Source organism: Ranitomeya imitator, chromosome 1 (assembly GCF_032444005.1).
Source record: "Ranitomeya imitator isolate aRanImi1 chromosome 1, aRanImi1.pri, whole genome shotgun sequence".
In the NCBI taxonomy this organism is placed as follows: domain Eukaryota; kingdom Metazoa; phylum Chordata; class Amphibia; order Anura; family Dendrobatidae; genus Ranitomeya; species Ranitomeya imitator.
The window spans coordinates 843,124,484-843,142,513 of NC_091282.1; the positions used below are offsets into that span (position 1 = coordinate 843,124,484).

The following is an 18,030-nucleotide window of genomic DNA, read 5'->3' on the forward strand; positions in this document are numbered from 1 at the left end:
AGTATGCTGATTCCCATATGTGGGGGTAAACCACTGTTTGGGCACACGTCAGGGCTCGGAAGAGAGGGATCACCATTTGACTTTTTGAACGCAAGATTGGCTTGAATCAATAGTGGCGCCATGTTGCGTTTGGAGAGCCCCTATGTGCATAAACATTGGAGCTCCCCCAAAACTGACCACATTTTGGAAACTAGACCCCCAAGGAACCTATCTAGATGTGTGGTGAGCACTTTGAACCCCCAAGTGCTTCACGCAGAGCCGTGAAAATAAAAAATAATTTTTCTTTCCAGAAAAATGATTTTTTAGCCAGCAATTTTTTATTTTCACAAGGGTAACAGGAGAAATTGGACCCCAAAAGTTGTTGTCCAATTTGTCCTGAGTACGCTGATACCCCATATGTGAGAGTAAACCACTATTTGGGCACACATCGGGGCTTGGAAGGGAAGTAGTGACGTTTTGAAATGAAGACTTGGATGGAATGGCCTGCGGGCATCATGTTGCGTTTGCAGAGCCCCTGATGTGCCTAAACAGTAGAAACCCCCCACAAGTGACCCCATTTTGGAAACTAGACCCCCCCAAGGAACTTATCTAGATGTGTGGTGAGCACGTTCAACCCCCAAGTGCTTCACAGAAGTTTATAACACAGAGCCGCGAAAATAAAAAATCATTTTTCTTTCCTCAAAAATGATTTTTTAGCAAGCAATTTTTTATTTTCACAAGGGTAACAGGAGAAATTGGACCCCAATAGTTGTTGCCAGTTTGTCCTGAGTACACTGATACCCCATATGTGGGGGTAAACCACTGTTTGGGCACACGTCGGGGCTCGGAAGGGAGGGAGCAGCATTTGACTTTTTGAACGCAAGATTGGCTTGAATCAATAGTGGCGCCATGTCGCGTTTGGAGACCCCTGATGTGCCTAAACAGTGGAAACCCCTCAATTCTAACTCCAACACTAACCCCAACACACCCCTAACCCTAATCCCAACTCTAACCATGACCCTAATCACAACCCTAACCCCAACATACCCCTAACCACAACCCTAACCCCAACACACCCCTAACCCTAATCTTAACCCTAATTCCAACCCTAACCCTAATTCCAACCCTAACTCTAATTCCAACCCTAACCCTAAGGCTATGAGCCCACGTTGCGGATTTGTGTGCGGATTTGAAAAATCCACAGGTAAATCTCACTGCATTTTACCTGTGGATTTATTGCGGATTTCCAGTGTTTTTTGTGCAGATTTACTGAGCACCATGGGCACAGTGGATTTGGTTTTCCATAGGTTTACATGGTATTGTAAACATGAAGAAAACTGCTACGAATCCGCAGCGACCAATCTGCTGCGGATCTGCAGCCAAATCCGCACTGTGTGCAGAGCCTAATTCTAACCCTAGTTCTAACCCTAATTCTAACCCCAACCCTAACCCTAATTGCAATCCTAACTCTAACCCTAACCCTAACCCTAATTGCAACCCTAATTCCAACCCTAACCCTAACCCTAGTGGAAAAATAGAAATAAATATATTTTCTTTATTTTATTATGTTCCCTACCTATGGGGGTGATAAAGGGGGGGTTATTTAGTATTTTTTTATTTTGATCACTGTGAAACACTGACGTGGCTACAAATCGCCGCCATCAGTAGATGGCGGAGTCAGATCGGGATCTCCAGCCGTGGCTGATGATATTGCAGCATCGGCCATGGCTGGATTGTAATATTTCACCAAGTTTCATAGATGAAATATGTTGTGAATTCTGTGGCTGAATTCACTCCTGTGGTCACAAGTGGTACTGCAGCTTCTGAGCTTCCTTCCTCAGGTGTTCTGGTGAGCTCATTAGCTGCTTCGTTACTTAACTCCACCTGATGCTGCTATCCTTGCTCCTAGTCAATGTTCCAGTGTTGGATCTGAGCTTCTCCTGATTGTTCCTGTGACCTGCTGCTCTGTATAGCTAAGTGCTTTTTTGCTATTTTGTTGCCTTTTTTCTGTCCAGCTTGTCTTTTGTTTTGCTGGAAGCTCTGAGATGCAAAGGGTGTACCGCCGTGCCGTTAGTCCGGCACGGTGGGTCTTTTTTGCCTCCTTTGCGTGGGTTTTGCTTTAGGGTTTTTTGTAGACTGCAAAGTTCGCTTTACTGTCCTCGCTCTGTCTAAGAATAGAATGCTGAATCTATTTCATCCCTACGTTTTGTCTTTTCATCTTACTCACAGTCATTATATGTGGGGGGCTGCCTTTTCCTTTGGGGTATTTCTCTGGGGGCAAGTCAGGCCTATTTTTCTATCTTCAGGCTAGCTAGTTTCTTAGGCTGTGCCGAGTTGCATAGGTAGTGGTTAGGCGCAATCCACAGCCACTTTTAGTTGTGTTTAGGATAGGATCAGGTGTGCAGTCTACAGAGTTTCCACGTCTCAGAGCTCGTTCTTTTGTTTTTGGGTATTTGTCAGATCACTGTGTGCGCTCTGATCGCTAGGCACACTGTGTCTATGGATTGCCTTCATTACACCTTTCATTAGCAGACATAACAGTACTAGGAGCCTACTAATGATTCTCAATAGAGGGAAAGAAAAAGTTCTGACATCATTTTTTTTTTTTCTCTGCTCTGTGTTCACTTTTTTTTTTTTTTTTTTTTTCCCCTAGACATTTGGGTGTTTCTGGACACAGGTGTGGACATGGATTTTCAGGGTCTGTGCTCTTCAATGGATAATCTCGTTATAAATGTACAAAAGATTCAAGATACTATTGATCAGAAATCTATGTTAGAACCAAGAATTCCTATTCCTGATTTGTTTTTTGGAGATAGAACTAAGTTTTCAAGTTTCAAAAATAATTGTAAGCTATTTCTGGCCTTGAAACCTCATTCTTCTGGTAATCCTATTCAACAGGTTTTGATGATTATTTCTTTTTTGGGCGGCGACCCTCAAGACTGGGCATTTTCTCTTGCGCCAGGAGACCCTGCATTGAGTAGTGTCGATGCGTTTTTCCTGGCACTCGGATTACTGTACGATGAGCCTAATTCAGTGGATCAGGCTGAGAAAAATTTGCTGGCTTTGTGCCAGGGTCAGGATGATATAGAAGTATATTGTCAGAAATTTAGGAAATGGTCAGTACTCCCTCAGTGGAATGAATCTGCGCTGGCAGCTTTGTTCAGAAAGGGTCTCTCTGAGGCTCTTAAGGATGTCATGGTGGGATTTCCTATGCCTGCTGGTTTGAATGAGTCTTTGTCTTTAGCCATTCAGATCGGTAGACGCTTGCGCGAGCGTAAATCTGTGCACCATTTGGCGGTATTGCCTGAGGTTAAACCTGAGCCTATGCAGTACGATAGGACTATGACCAGAGTGGAACGGCAGGAATACAGACGTCTGAATGGGCTATGTTTCTACTGTGGTGATTCCACTCATGCTATTTCTGATTGTCCTAAGCGCACTAAGCGGTCCGCTAGGTCTGCCGTCATTGGTACTGTACAGTCCAAATTCCTTCTGTCCATTACCTTGATATGCTCTTTGTCGTCGTTTTCTGTCATGGCGTTTGTGGATTCAGGCGCTGCCCTAAATCTGATGGATTTGGATTATGCTAAACGTTGTGGGTTTTTCTTGGAGCCTTTGCGGTGTCCTATTCCATTGAGAGGAATTGATGCTACACCTTTGGCCAAGAATAAACCTCAGTACTGGGCCCAGCTGACCATGTGCATGGCTCCTGCACATCAGGAAGTTATTCGCTTTCTGGTGTTGCATAATCTGCATGATGTGGTCGTGTTGGGGTTGCCATGGCTACAAACCCATAATCCAGTATTGGATTGGAATTCCATGTCGGTATCCAGCTGGGGTTGTCAGGGGGTACATGGTGATGTTCCATTTTTGTCGATTTCGTCATCCACCCCTTCTGAGGTCCCAGAGTTCTTGTCTGATTATCAGGATGTATTTGAAGAGCCCAAGTCCGATGCCCTACCTCCGCATAGGGATTGTGATTGTGCTATCAATTTGATTCCTGGTAGTAAATTCCCTAAAGGTCAATTATTTAATTTATCCGTGCCCAAACACGCCGCTATGCGCAGTTATGTGAAGGAATCCCTAGAGAAGGGACATATTTGCCCATCGTCATCACCACTGGGAGCAGGGTTCTTCTTTGTAGCTAAGAAGGATGGTTCGCTGAGACCGTGTATTGATTACCGCCTTCTTAATAAGATCACTGTTAAATTTCAGTATCCCTTGCCATTGTTATCTGACTTGTTTGCTCGGATTAAGGGGGCTAGTTGGTTCACTAAGATAGATCTTCGTGGTGCGTATAATCTGGTGAGAATCAGGCAAGGAGATGAATGGAAAACTGCATTCAATATGCCCGAGGGTCATTTTGAGTATCTAGTGATGCCGTTCGGACTTGCCAATGCTCCATCAGTGTTTCAATCCTTTATGCATGACATCTTCCGTGAGTACCTGGATAAATTCCTGATTGTTTACTTGGATGACATTTTGATCTTCTCAGATGATTGGGAGTCTCATGTGAAGCAGGTCATAATGGTTTTTCAGGTCCTGCGTGCTAACTCTTTGTTTGTGAAGGGATCAAAGTGTCTCTTTGGTGTGCAGAAAGTTTCATTTTTGGGATTCATCTTTTCCCCTTCTACTATCGAGATGGATCCAGTTAAGGTCCAAGCCATCCAGGATTGGATTCAGCCGACATCTCTGAAAAGTCTGCAAAAGTTCCTGGGCTTTGCTAATTTTTATCGTCGCTTCATCTGTAATTTTTCTAGCATTGCCAAACCATTGACCGATTTGACCAAGAAGGGTACTGATTTGGTCAATTGGTCTTCTGCTGCTGTGGAAGCTTTTCAGGAGTTGAAGCGTCGTTTTTGTTCTGCCCCTGTGTTGTGTCAGCCAGATGTTTCTCTTCCGTTCCAGGTCGAGGTTGATGCTTCTGAGATTGGAGCAGGGGCGGTTTTGTCACAGAGAGGTTCTGATTGCTCAGTGATGAAACCATGTGCTTTCTTTTCCAGGAAGTTTTCGCCCGCTGAGCGTAATTATGATGTGGGCAACCGAGAGTTGCTGGCCATGAAGTGGGCATTCGAGGAGTGGCGTCATTGGCTTGAAGGAGCTAAGCATCGCGTGGTGGTATTGACTGATCATAAGAACTTGACTTATCTCGAGTCTGCCAAGCTCTTGAATCCTAGACAGGCCCGTTGGTCGTTATGTTTTGCCCGCTTCGACTTTGTGATTTCGTACCTTCCGGGCTCTAAAAATGTGAAGGCGGATGCTCTGTCTAGGAGTTTTGTGCCCGACTCTCCGGGTTTATCTGAGCCAGCGGGTATCCTCAAGGAAGGAGTCATTGTGTCTGCCATCTCCCCTGATTTGCGGCGGGTGCTGCAAAAATTTCAGGCGAATAAACCTGATCGTTGTCGAGCGGAGAAACTGTTCGTCCCTGATAGGTGGACTAATAAACTTATCTCTGAACTTCATTGTTCGGTGTTGGCTGGTCATCCTGGAATCTTTGGTACCAGAGAGTTAGTGGCTAGATCCTTCTGGTGGCCATCTCTGTCACGGGATGTACGTACTTTTGTGCAGTCCTGTGGGATTTGTGCTAGGGCTAAGCCCTCCTGTTCTCGTGCCAGTGGGTTGCTTTTGCCCTTGCCGGTCCCAAAGAGGCCTTGGACACATATTTCGATGGATTTCATTTCTGACCTTCCCGTTTCTCAAAAGATGTCAGTCATTTGGGTGGTCTGTGATCGCTTTTCTAAAATGGTCCATCTGGTGCCCTTGGCTAAATTGCCTTCCTCCTCTGATTTGGTACCTTTGTTCTTTCAGCATGTGGTTCGGTTGCATGGCATTCCTGAGAATATTGTTTCTGACAGAGGTTCCCAGTTTGTTTCAAGGTTCTGGCGAGCCTTTTGTGGTAGGATGGGCATTGACCTCTCCTTTTCCTCGGCTTTCCATCCTCAGACTAATGGCCAGACCGAACGAACCAATCAGACCTTGGAAACATATCTGAGATGTTTTGTTTCTGCAGACCAGGATGATTGGGTGTCCTTTTTGCCGTTGGCTGAGTTCGCCCTTAATAATCGGGCCAGCTCGGCTACCTTGGTTTCTCCATTTTTCTGCAATTCTGGGTTCGATCCTCGTTTCTCTTCAGGACAGGTTGAGTCTTCGGACTGTCCTGGTGTGGATTCTGTGGTGGACAGGTTGCAGCAGATCTGGACTCAGGTAGTGGACAATTTGACCTTGTCCCAGGAGAAGGCTCAACTTTTCGCTAATCGCAGACGCCGTGTGGGTCCCCGACTTCGTGTTGGGGATCTGGTTTGGTTATCTTCTCGTCATATTCCTATGAAGGTTTCCTCTCCTAAATTTAAACCTCGTTTTATTGGTCCATATAGGATTTCTGAGGTTCTCAATCCTGTGTCTTTTCGTCTGACCCTCCCAGACTCCTTTTCCATACATAATGTATTCCATAGGTCATTGTTGCGGAGATACGTGGCACCTATGGTTCCATCTGTTGAGCCTCCTGCCCCGGTTTTGGTGGAGGGGGAATTGGAGTATATTGTGGAGAAGATTTTGGATTCTCGTGTTTCTAGACGGAAACTCCAGTATCTGGTTAAATGGAAGGGTTATGCTCAGGAAGATAATTCCTGGGTTTTTGCCTCTGATGTTCATGCTCCCGATCTTGTTCGTGCCTTTCATGCGGCTCATCCTGGTAGGCCTGGGGGCTCTGGTGAGGGTTCGGTGACCCCTCCTCAAGGGGGGGGTACTGTTGTGAATTCTGTGGCTGAATTCACTCCTGTGGTCACAAGTGGTACTGCAGCTTCTGAGCTTCCTTCCTCAGGTGTTCTGGTGAGCTCATTAGCTGCTTCGTTACTTAACTCCACCTGATGCTGCTATCCTTGCTCCTAGTCAATGTTCCAGTGTTGGATCTGAGCTTCTCCTGATTGTTCCTGTGACCTGCTGCTCTGTATAGCTAAGTGCTTTTTTGCTATTTTGTTGCCTTTTTTCTGTCCAGCTTGTCTTTTGTTTTGCTGGAAGCTCTGAGACGCAAAGGGTGTACCGCCGTGCCGTTAGTCCGGCACGGTGGGTCTTTTTTGCCTCCTTTGCGTGGGTTTTGCTTTAGGGTTTTTTGTAGACTGCAAAGTTCGCTTTACTGTCCTCGCTCTGTCTAAGAATATCGGGCCCCACTTTGCTGAATCTATTTCATCCCTACGTTTTGTCTTTTCATCTTACTCACAGTCATTATATGTGGGGGGCTGCCTTTTCCTTTGGGGTATTTCTCTGGGGGCAAGTCAGGCCTATTTTTCTATCTTCAGGCTAGCTAGTTTCTTAGGCTGTGCCGAGTTGCATAGGTAGTGGTTAGGCGCAATCCACAGCCACTTTTAGTTGTGTTTAGGATAGGATCAGGTGTGCAGTCTACAGAGTTTCCACGTCTCAGAGCTCGTTCTTTTGTTTTTGGGTATTTGTCAGATCACTGTGTGCGCTCTGATCGCTAGGCACACTGTGTCTCTGGATTGCCTTCATTACACCTTTCATTAGCAGACATAACAGAAATATTACAAATTGCTCTGATTGGCTGTTTCACTTTCAACAGCCAATCAGAGCAATCGGAGCCACATGGGGGCAAAGCCAGCCCCCCTGGGCTGAAGTACCACTCTCCCTGTCCCTGCAGGTCAGGTGAAATTTTAGATAACCCTTTCACCCGATCTGCAGGAACGCGATCCTGCCATGATGCCACATAGGCGTTACAGGTCGGATTGGCACCGACTTTCATGACACCTACGTGGCGTCACAGGTCTGGAAGGTGTTAATGCTTTTTTGGAGTGTTATATATCATAAAAATGTATCCCAGAGCACGTAATACTTTATGGCTGAGTAATTTAATCCAGAAAAAATGTCAACACTTTTTCTCAGTGTTATATAACACCACAATGTATCACAAATCACATAATGCACAATGGATCACACATTATATTCAACGGATCACACATATTATATTTTTCCCCCAAAAAAATGCTGCAACTATATACTTTCCAAGGCACTGCAGAGCCCTAATCCATGTCTACATACTGTATTCTGCCACTGTACCTGCTCCTGCAACTATCTGTCCCTCCCTAGACTAAATACAGAAAGTATGTGATACAAATGGCAAAGCAAACAACTAACCCTTAGGCTGCCATCACACTAGCAGTATTTGGTCAGTATTTTACATCAGTATTAGTAAGCTAAAACCAGGAGTGGGTGATAAATGCAGAAGTGGTGCATATGTTTCTATTATACCTTTCCTCTAATTGTTCCACTCCTGGTTTTGGCTACAAATACTGATGTAAAATACTGACCAAATACTGCTAGTGTGACGGCAGCCTTAGAAGGGCACTTTGTGTAATGGTTCAGCTTCAGCACTAGTATCAACAATATAGCGTGCACACACACGCCTGAACAAGTACTCTCTCCCTAAAATACAAAGTGTCACAGAGCAGTGCAATGGTGTCAGTGTGCCGACCCGGGCCATACCTGTTCTTTTATGATCCCTGACAATGCCACATGGGCAGGCAATCACAGCAATGCCACTACCAAGTAGGTTACGGCATTCAAGTTTTTAAATCGAGCACTGCCCAATGCTCGCTGAGTAAGGAGCACATCTGAGCCCCGTGATACACGAATGATATCTGGGTATCACCGAGCACGTTCGCTCATCCTTAATAATATCCTGGATTAGACAGATATACTGTATTTGGTCTAGTGGTTTTAGACTGATGATTCAGACTGATGATTACTAAAATGCTTTTATTTTCCAGTAATATTTTAAATACAAAACCTCCTTTATTGCTTCTTTTCTTTCCTTTCTATTGCATTATCCTACTTGTCCCACTGTCTTCCATCCTTTATGCTTTATCTAATTTTGTATGTGTTGTGTACATGATTTTAATTTATCCTTTATTGAAGTAAAAGCTAAGTTTTAGACAGTATATTTTCAGTTACATTAGAGATGTCACCTGCCAGTGCTGATACACCAGTCTGTACCGCTATAAGATGCCACTGCCCCAGTGACTCCTCTTTTGTTGAGTAGAGAACAGCATCATGGTTACATCTACTGGAGAGGGAATATAAACTGATCCTTGATTGCGACTGTGTCACTTAGCCAGTAATATCAAATATACTAATTTATGTCAATCATGGACCTGCTACCTGATGGGCAATTGGGTTCAATGACTAATATGACCACAAGTAACTCTATTTGATTCCCCTTTATTCTTGATTTAACCTAAATTCCAATTATTGTGTTAATTATTTCATTTTATCGTATATCCCAGGAGCGGACAATTAATTTTCTTGAGAGGCTATATGAAAAAATGCGACTTTTGTGAGCTTTCCAGACTTTCAATTTCCATGATCCTTCCATAGGGATACTATTGGAGTTCATCAATTAATTTTGGTTTGAAAGTCAGATTCAGAAGACTTATCTCTTGTGAACATCAGCCAACCTTGACTTTCTCTAGTGCAGAATTTGCTGTTCTCTCTTGGTTAGGGAAAGACATGTAGTATGAATTTTTGCATAGTTAAGCAGGATCAAAATGATTAAATATGCAATATTTCAAAATTATGACTAATGACATATTTAAGCTTTCTCTTTTAAGTCTAAAATGTATAATAAGTTCAAAATGTAACAGGGAGAGATGCAGTGTCTGCACCACCTTACCTGTCTGTTGTCCAAAAGCGACATAAATTAGTGACATCATCCAACATAATATATTGATCCCAGCTGTAGACCCAGTAGATACTAGCGGAAATTTCATCCACATCATGGTTCGAAGTCCTAATCCCCAAAATTATTGTTACTAATTCGTTATGAGATGCTCATGGGACAATGGTGATTGTAGACTGAGTCAAAAGATCATCTCTTCACTGCAGAAGTATTTCTCATAAACTGTAACTGAAATCATAAGTGGGGAATGTAGGTGACAAAATGACAACTGTCTTAAAGTAGTTCACTGCTGTGGTTTGTAGTAAGATGTTTCTGCAGAGTGAGGAGGTGTATGTAGAGCAGCTGACATACTTAAAACCACAGTCAAGCTATGCATGAGGCAGGTACAAAAAGGCTCCTGTGTCTCTCAAACTGTGGCGCGCTTCAACTATCTGAACAGGGATGTGAAACGAAAGCGGCTTCAGTTGCCACATTTTGCACCTGGTCATCTCATAAGTTACTTCTCTTAATGTGGGAACTTTGAAAAAGAACATTTTTTTATGCAGGGTGAGCATTGTACTGTTGCTTCAAGACAGCACATGACTATGCAGCAGATGGAAAATGAATTGTGTCATAGTCAAGTCTGTCTTAAAAGTGGGAAATTCCTTAACCAATCCATATTAGTCAAAACTACATCATCATGCTTAATCATATTTTTTTTTAAGTTTAACTAGAAAGATGTATAGAGATCTACAATAAAAATATGTTGTATAAGTATAAACTACGACAAGCTTAATTTATCTCAGATTATATTCAGACAAAGGTGGCACAGTTTCAGCTACGGGTATACATTCATATTGCACGCAAGTAAATTTGATGTATACAGATAGAGAAACATAAATTGTTGTCCGCTAGAGATGAGCAAGCACTAAAATGCCCGGGTGCTCGTTGCTGGAAGTGAGCAATTCCTAATACTTGCATGCTCGTTTTGAATAACGAGTATAATGGGAGTCAATGGGGACATCCAAGCATTTTTCCAGCAGACCCTACAAAGAGGTCTGGGGGGCAGTGAAAATGTTCAAATGGGTGGGTAAAGTTCTGAATGGAAGGAGAACAGCATAGAGAAGACCCCTGGAAGCATCTCTGACTCTCAGATCACTCCTCAGAATACTCCACTTTAAGGAGTGACAATAAAACATTCCAAACCAATGAGAAATTGCATTTTACAGGAAAAAATTGTTAAGAATCATTTTTTCCTCTATAATAACTTGTGCAGTTGTGCTCAAAAGTTTACATACCCCAGCAGAATGTTTGCTTTCTTGGCCTTTTTTCAGAGAATATGAATGATAACACCAAAACTTTTTCGCCACTCATGGTTACTAGTTGTGTAGGATGCTAGCAGGTGCGTAGGATGCAGTGACACACAGGAGGCAGAGCAAGGGTTAACAGTGATTTTTTGTAACACAATAATAAATCAAGCAGGGGTAATATAGTAAAGTTAACAACAGTTCAACTTATCAGTCTCTGGGCCTTGGTAGGAGGTGGCTGGAAGATCCCTCGGCGGCACAGCAGGCGGCGCGAGAAGTCTCCAATCTGGTCCCGCAGATAGGTGATGCACTGGTTCCTTGCGGTGGTGAATCCTCCGGATCCTTTGGCATGTGGTCTTCTGGTCAGGGCATGAGATGTTGTGGAGGTGTTTGTCTGCGGCACAGTTCAGCAGACAAGGCCGCAGAAGTAATATACAGTCCTGCGGTCGTGGCCACAGGAACAGGCCGGCACTCAGTAGGCACTGCAGGGATAGGACTGGGCGGTGTCTCTGTGGTGACGAGCAGAACAATGCTCTGAAGTCAGTACTGGTCACTGTATGGTGCGGGGATCTCTCTGGGCCCTAAGCCATCAGTCGAGATGGCACTGCTCACCAGGCGAGAAGGCACAGATAGCTGGAGTGGGTAAGTTGAGAGGGAGTCAACCGTCTCTGTGTTCTCACGCTCGTTCCCCGCCAAAAACCCCATCTTCCCACGCATGCTGCTATTTAAGTCAGACCCACCCACATCATTCAGGTGTCCTGAACTGCTCTGGTCAGAAATTTCTTCCCCCGGAATAATGGTGACAGCCCCGATAGTTCCAGCCCAGACACGCAAGAGGGACTGTTAGCCTGGCTCTCCTCCCTACAGTTGCGTGAAGCCATTTATTGTCCAACTACTGTGCTTTCTCTTTTTAAATCATAATGAAACCCAAAACATCCTAATGACCCAGATCAAAAGTTCACATACCCCATTTCTTAATACCGTGTATTGCCCCTTCTAACATCAATGACAGCTTGAAGTCTTTTGTGGTAGTTGTGGATGAGGTTCTTTATTTTCTCAAATGGTAAAGCTGCCCACTCTTCTTGGCAAAAAGCCTTCAGTTCCTGTAAATTCCTGGGCTGAATAGCATGAACTGCGCGCTTGAGATCTCCCCAGAGTGGCTCAATGATATTGAGGTCAGGAGACTGAGATGGCCTACACGCCGTCACCAATCAGCGACAGGCTTAGTCCGGCCGTGAATTGGCCCCTCCCTACTCTCCTCCAGTCAGTGCCCCCATCCCTACTCCCCTCCAGTCAGCGCCAGTGTGTCGCCCCATCCTGAACCAACTTTTTACTGTAGTATTGATGCTGGAATTCGCTGATTGGTCGCGCCTGGACAGACACAACCCACAAACCACACAACATACAGAAAGACACAGCCTACACACAAAGACACAGAGACACAACCCACACACACAGACACAACCCACACAACCTACACACAGACACAACCCACACACAGACATAGCCCACACACCACACACACAGACACAACCGACACACCACACCAACCACAGGAAGACACAACCTACAAAGACAGAGAGACACAATCCACACACACACAACCCAGACACAGACAAAACCCACAAACAGACACAACCAACTCACAGACACAACCCACACACACAGACACAACACACACACAGACACAACCCATACACACACAGCTCACACACAGATACAGCCCACACACAGACACAACCCACACACACAGACACAACCCACACACAGACTCAACCCACACACTCAGACACAGGCACAAGCCACACACATAGACACAACCCACACACCACACAATCCATAGAAAGACGCAACCTATAAAGACAGAGAGACACAACCCACACACAGACAAAAACCAGACAGACACAACCCACAAACCACACAACACACAGAAAGACACAGCCTACACACAAAGACAGAGAGACACAACCCACACACACAGACACAGCCCAGACACAACCCACAGTAAGACACAACCTAAACACAAAGACAGAGAGACACAATCCACACAGACACACAACCCACACACATGCAGACACACCACAAACAGACACAACCCACACACCACAACCCACAGAAAGGCACAACCTACACAGACACAAACCACACAGAAAGACACAACCTACACACAAAGACAGAGAAGCATAACCCACACACCACACAATCCACACACAGACACCACCCACACATAGACACAACCCACACACAGACACAACACGACATGAAACCCACAAACAAACACGCAACCCACACAGACAGACACAACCCACACAAACAGACACAACCCACACACAGACACAACCCACACACAAACACAACCCGTACACACAACCCCCCCACACACAGACACAACCCCCCCACACACACAGACACAACTCCCCCACCACCACCCACACAGACACAACCCCCCACACACACACAAACAACCCACCACCACCACTCACACACACACAACACACACACAACCCACACACACAGACACATGGAGACACACACTCCTCTGTGCTACAGGGGTAGGGGCTGGTTTACATGTGCAGCTTCCTCTGTTCACAGCAGCTGAGCCCCACACCCACTCCCTGTGCCAGGATTGCCCAGCAGGAGATCTGTCACCTTGTGGATTGGAGCTGCATCTCCTTGGTATCTTCAAGCACAAGTGGCTCTTCTGATCTTATTTCCTGGCTCTCACTTCTTCCTTTCAAATACGCGCCATGCAGGAGGACAGGAGGAATGGCCAATCAGCTCTTCTGTCAGTGATATGAGAGCATTCATTGGCCAGTGTTCTTCTCCTGCAGGACAACTCCCCTCTCTGAGTTGCTGAACCCGGGAGGGTAAAAGCTGCGCACACCAGTAATGAAAGTACATATTCCCCCAGTATGAAGAGGGCAGCAGCACAGCAGGATATAGCAGGATGTCAGGGAGAGAAGAGCGGCCAAATGCAGTCACAAGCTGCCATCTGAAAGAACAGCCCCCCACAGATGCTGCCTGCTTTTTATCAGCAGATGGCGCCGCCTGAGGCAACCAACTCCAATTGCCTCATGATCGGTGCCCCCTAGGTGGGAGGACAGTTCAAAATAACATGTTGTTCCAGTACTCTGGAGGCAAAGGAGAGAAATTATATGAGGTGATAGTTAGACACAGAGGATGGGTCAAGGGTGGGCTTTTTGAGGATGGGTGTGATCGAGGTATGTTTCAATCAGGGGGGAATACACCAGTTGTTAGTGACAGGTTGAAGAGGTGGGCTAGGCTTGGGATGAAAACTGTGGCAAGGTTTGGAATGAGGAAGGACATTATTGAGTTCACATGTGGTGAGGCAAAGTCTTCAGCTGAGATGAGAGTGAAGGGGAGCTGTTGGACGGAGGAGAGAATTGAAAGTTCTGAATAGATGTTTAGGGTTGTGAGACGGGTATAATATGAGGGATGAAAAGTTAGCTTGTTTTGATGGAGTGATCAATTGCACAGTATTTTCACAACTTCTGTTACTGGATAGGTTACTCCACTCCCTTTCTTTAGCAGCTGTACAACGGTACGTTTTGTAGGTGAGGGCCAGAAAGAACATGTGCTCCAGTAGGTGGCAAGCGCAGCGTCAAGTGGCCTCTGCTCCTCTTCCTCTACCTTAACATCGAACACAATACAGTCCTCAGTGGTTGCACCCCAATTACCCTTGTTTTCCCCTACATCACAACTCTCCAACTGCCCATCTGACTGTTGGGAACCACAAAGACTGTGTTAAGGACTGGCGGAACGCACCAAGTATAGATGGTAAGAAACTAGGTGCGTTCGCAGTCCGAGGTCCACCGTGCAGGTAAAAGACCCTGCAGCTAGCAAGACGGACAATATGGCGGTACACTAAAGGATACACGCGTGGGTTAAACCTCACCCAGCGTGAAGAAAGCGATCCTGTTAATTCACAGGACCGCAGTACCGCACTAGTGCGCGAGCAAGTTGTCAGCGGACTTAACCCCAGAAGGGATTGGAGCCCGATTAGACCCTTGCTGGCGTAACACCGCAACTGGGTGTGTAGAGAACCTTAGGAAATATAAGTGCACAAGAGTGCGAGCAATGCCGCACTAACGGACGCCACTAACCACCCAGACTCGGGTATGGAAAGCGCAAGGCAGGCGCACGGCGCCGTACTGGCAGGCACAGCGACAGGACGCTGAGATGTGTGCTTAGTGCTGTAGGCTAAGTCGGGCGCTAGATAGCAGCCATACACCTTCCGCGAACAGACATTCAATAGGGTAGGGGTTTCCAAGGACGACTTGCACTCACAACATACACACATTAGCAATTGTTTGACAATACTAGCGCATGGCCGTGCGGTCATGCGCAGTTTATATAGCAGCAGCACAGGAAGTGGCCACAGCACTTTTGCCCTTCTAGGACCTGCCAAGAGGACCAATGGAATGTGCTGCAGAGCCTGAGCACATGACCCTCGATCTCCAACGGGAGACCTTACGCTGGGCATGCTCAGTACATGCAGACAAGGACTTAGTCCCAGAGAAGTCCGCTCGCTGCTGACCAGCACTGACTTTAATGGCAGAGACTGGAGAAGCAGCACTAACTCTCAGAACAGAGTGAGAATGAGCAAGACGCTGGGACCGACGTCCTTGCTGAGCAGGCTCCACTGCGGCTGGACAAGAATGGGAGACCGCAGCGGAAGTGGCTCGAGATTCCCCCTGTGCAGAAGCGGGAACTCGACCCCTAACATTACCCCCCCTCCTAGGGCCCCCCCCCCTCCTTGGGCCTCGCTACGTTCGAAGGCAGCAATGAGCTGCGGAGCCCGAATGTGCTCCACAGGCTCCCAGGTTCTATCCTCTGGACCATGACCCTTCCAATCCACCAAATAAAATTTTTTGCCACGTACCACCTTGCTTCCCACAATAGCATTCACCTCAAACTCATCCGTGGATGAACCCGATGTCCCAGCAGATAACTCAGAAAACCGAGACAAACGAACGGGCTTTAAGAGGGAAACGTGAAAGGTATCGGTGATACCAAGGCGTGGAGGAATGGCCAAACGGTAAACCACAGGGTTGACCTGTTCCAGAACCTTAAACGGGCCAATGTAGCGAGGAGCAAACTTAGTGGACTCAACTCGCAGCCTGATGTTACGGGCGGAGAGCCACACTAAGTCGCCGGGAGCAAAGACCGGAGCGGGACGCCGGTGTGTATCAGCCGAAACCCTCATTCTCTCCTTGGAGGCCCGAATGGCATCCTGTGTGCGGTCCCAGATGTCCCGTGCCTCCACCGCCCAGTCTGCCACCCTAGAATCGGTGGATGACACGGGCATGGGCACAGGAACACGCGGATGCTGGCCGTAATTAAGGAGAAAAGGAGTTTGGCCAGTGGAATCGGCTACGGCGTTGTTCAAGGCAAATTCCGCCCAAGGTAGCAAAGATGCCCAGTCATCCTGCCTAGCGGAGACGAAATGTCGCAAATATGTCACCAGAGTCTGGTTGGTTCTCTCCACCAACCCATTCGTCTCGGGATGATATGCAGAGGAGAGGTTTAACTCTATGCTGAGCAAACGGCAGAGCTCTCTCCAAAACCGAGACGCGAACTGGGGACCCCGATCGCTGACAATCTTATTAGGCATACCATGCAATCGGAAAACATGCTTCATGAACAACACCGCCAAGGCCCGTGCTGAGGGTAACCGAGGAAGCAGTACCAAATGTACCATCTTAGAGAAATGGTCGGTGACAACCCAAATAATGGAGCAGCCACGCGACTTGGGTAAGCCCACCACAAAGTCCATTCCGACCATCTCCCAGGGCCTGTCTGCCACCGGTAGAGGATAAAGCAACCCAGCAGGTCGTTGCCGAGGAGACCGATTCTGGGCGCAAGAAACGCACGCCTGAATATAGTCCTTGACATCTCGGACCATATGCGGCCACCAATATGTTCTCGCCAAAAGCTCAGATGTCCTCTTGGTCCCAAAATGCCCACCCACTCTGGAGGAGTGAGCCCAAGAGAGAACCTCCGGTCGCAAGTTAGCTGGCACAAAAGTCTTGCCCGGGGGCACAGACTCCAGCGAAACCGGAGCTACAGTTCTCAGGCTCTCAGGCGGGACAATAAGCCGAGGCTCCTCCTCCTCCTCCTCAGATGACACTACGGAGCGGGAGAGAGCGTCGGCACGAACGTTCTTCTCTCCGGAGAGAAAATGGAGGGTAAAATGGAACCGGGAGAAAAACAGGGACCATCTAGCCTGGCGAGAATTTAGCCGCTGGGCCGTCTGAATATACACCAAGTTCTTGTGGTCAGTGAAGACTTGGAAGGGAAAGCGAGCTCCCTCCAAGAGGTGTCTCCACTCTGAAAAAGCCAACTTCATGGCTAGCAACTCCCTGTCCCCGATGGAATAATTCCTCTCCGCTGGTGTGAAAGTTTTGGAGAAGAAGAAGCAAGGATGCTTCCGACCTTGAGCATCCTTTTGGAAAAGGACTGCTCCAGCACCAACGGATGAGGCATCCACCTCCAAGATGAATGGTTTATCTACATCGGGGCGATGTAGGATGGGAGCGCTAGCGAAGTGTGACTTAATCGAGAGAAAGGCCTTGGAGACCTCCTCTGACCACAACTTGGGATTTGCTCCCTTCTTGGTGAGGGCGACCAAGGGAGCTACCAAAGTTGAGAAGTGTGGAATGAACTGGCGATAGTAATTAATGAACCCCATAAAGCGCTGCACCGCTTTAAGAGAATGGGGTTCCTGCCAGTCCATTACCGCCTGTAGCTTGGCAGGATCCATAGCCAAACCCTGGGCAGAAATGATATAACCAAGGAAAGGCAAGGACTCCTGCTCAAACACACTTCTCCAACTTAGCGTAGAGGGAGTTTGCACGTAAGAGGTCGAAGACTTTGCGAACATCTCTCCGATGGGAGTCTATATCTGGAGAGTAGATGAGAATGTCATCCAGATAGACTACGACCGAGGTGGTGAGCATATCCCGAAAGATGTCGTTCACAAAGTCTTGGAAAACGGCTGGGGCATTACAGAGCCCAAAGGGCATCACTAGATATTCATAGTGCCCATCCCTGGTGTTA

General features: G+C 46.7%; 1 protein-coding gene across 1 annotated transcript in view; it reads right to left on the minus strand.

The window, feature by feature from the left end:
* Positions 1–9,890, minus strand: part of IL12RB1 (interleukin 12 receptor subunit beta 1) — a 228,817-nt gene extending 218,927 nt beyond the window's left edge. The window contains exon 1 of the mRNA XM_069745689.1: positions 9,659–9,890. Coding sequence (XP_069601790.1) covers positions 9,659–9,764 — 106 coding nt within the window. The 5' untranslated portion in view covers positions 9,765–9,890. The remainder of the gene's footprint in view (positions 1–9,658) is intronic.
* Between the last annotated feature and the right edge of the window lie 8,140 nt (positions 9,891–18,030).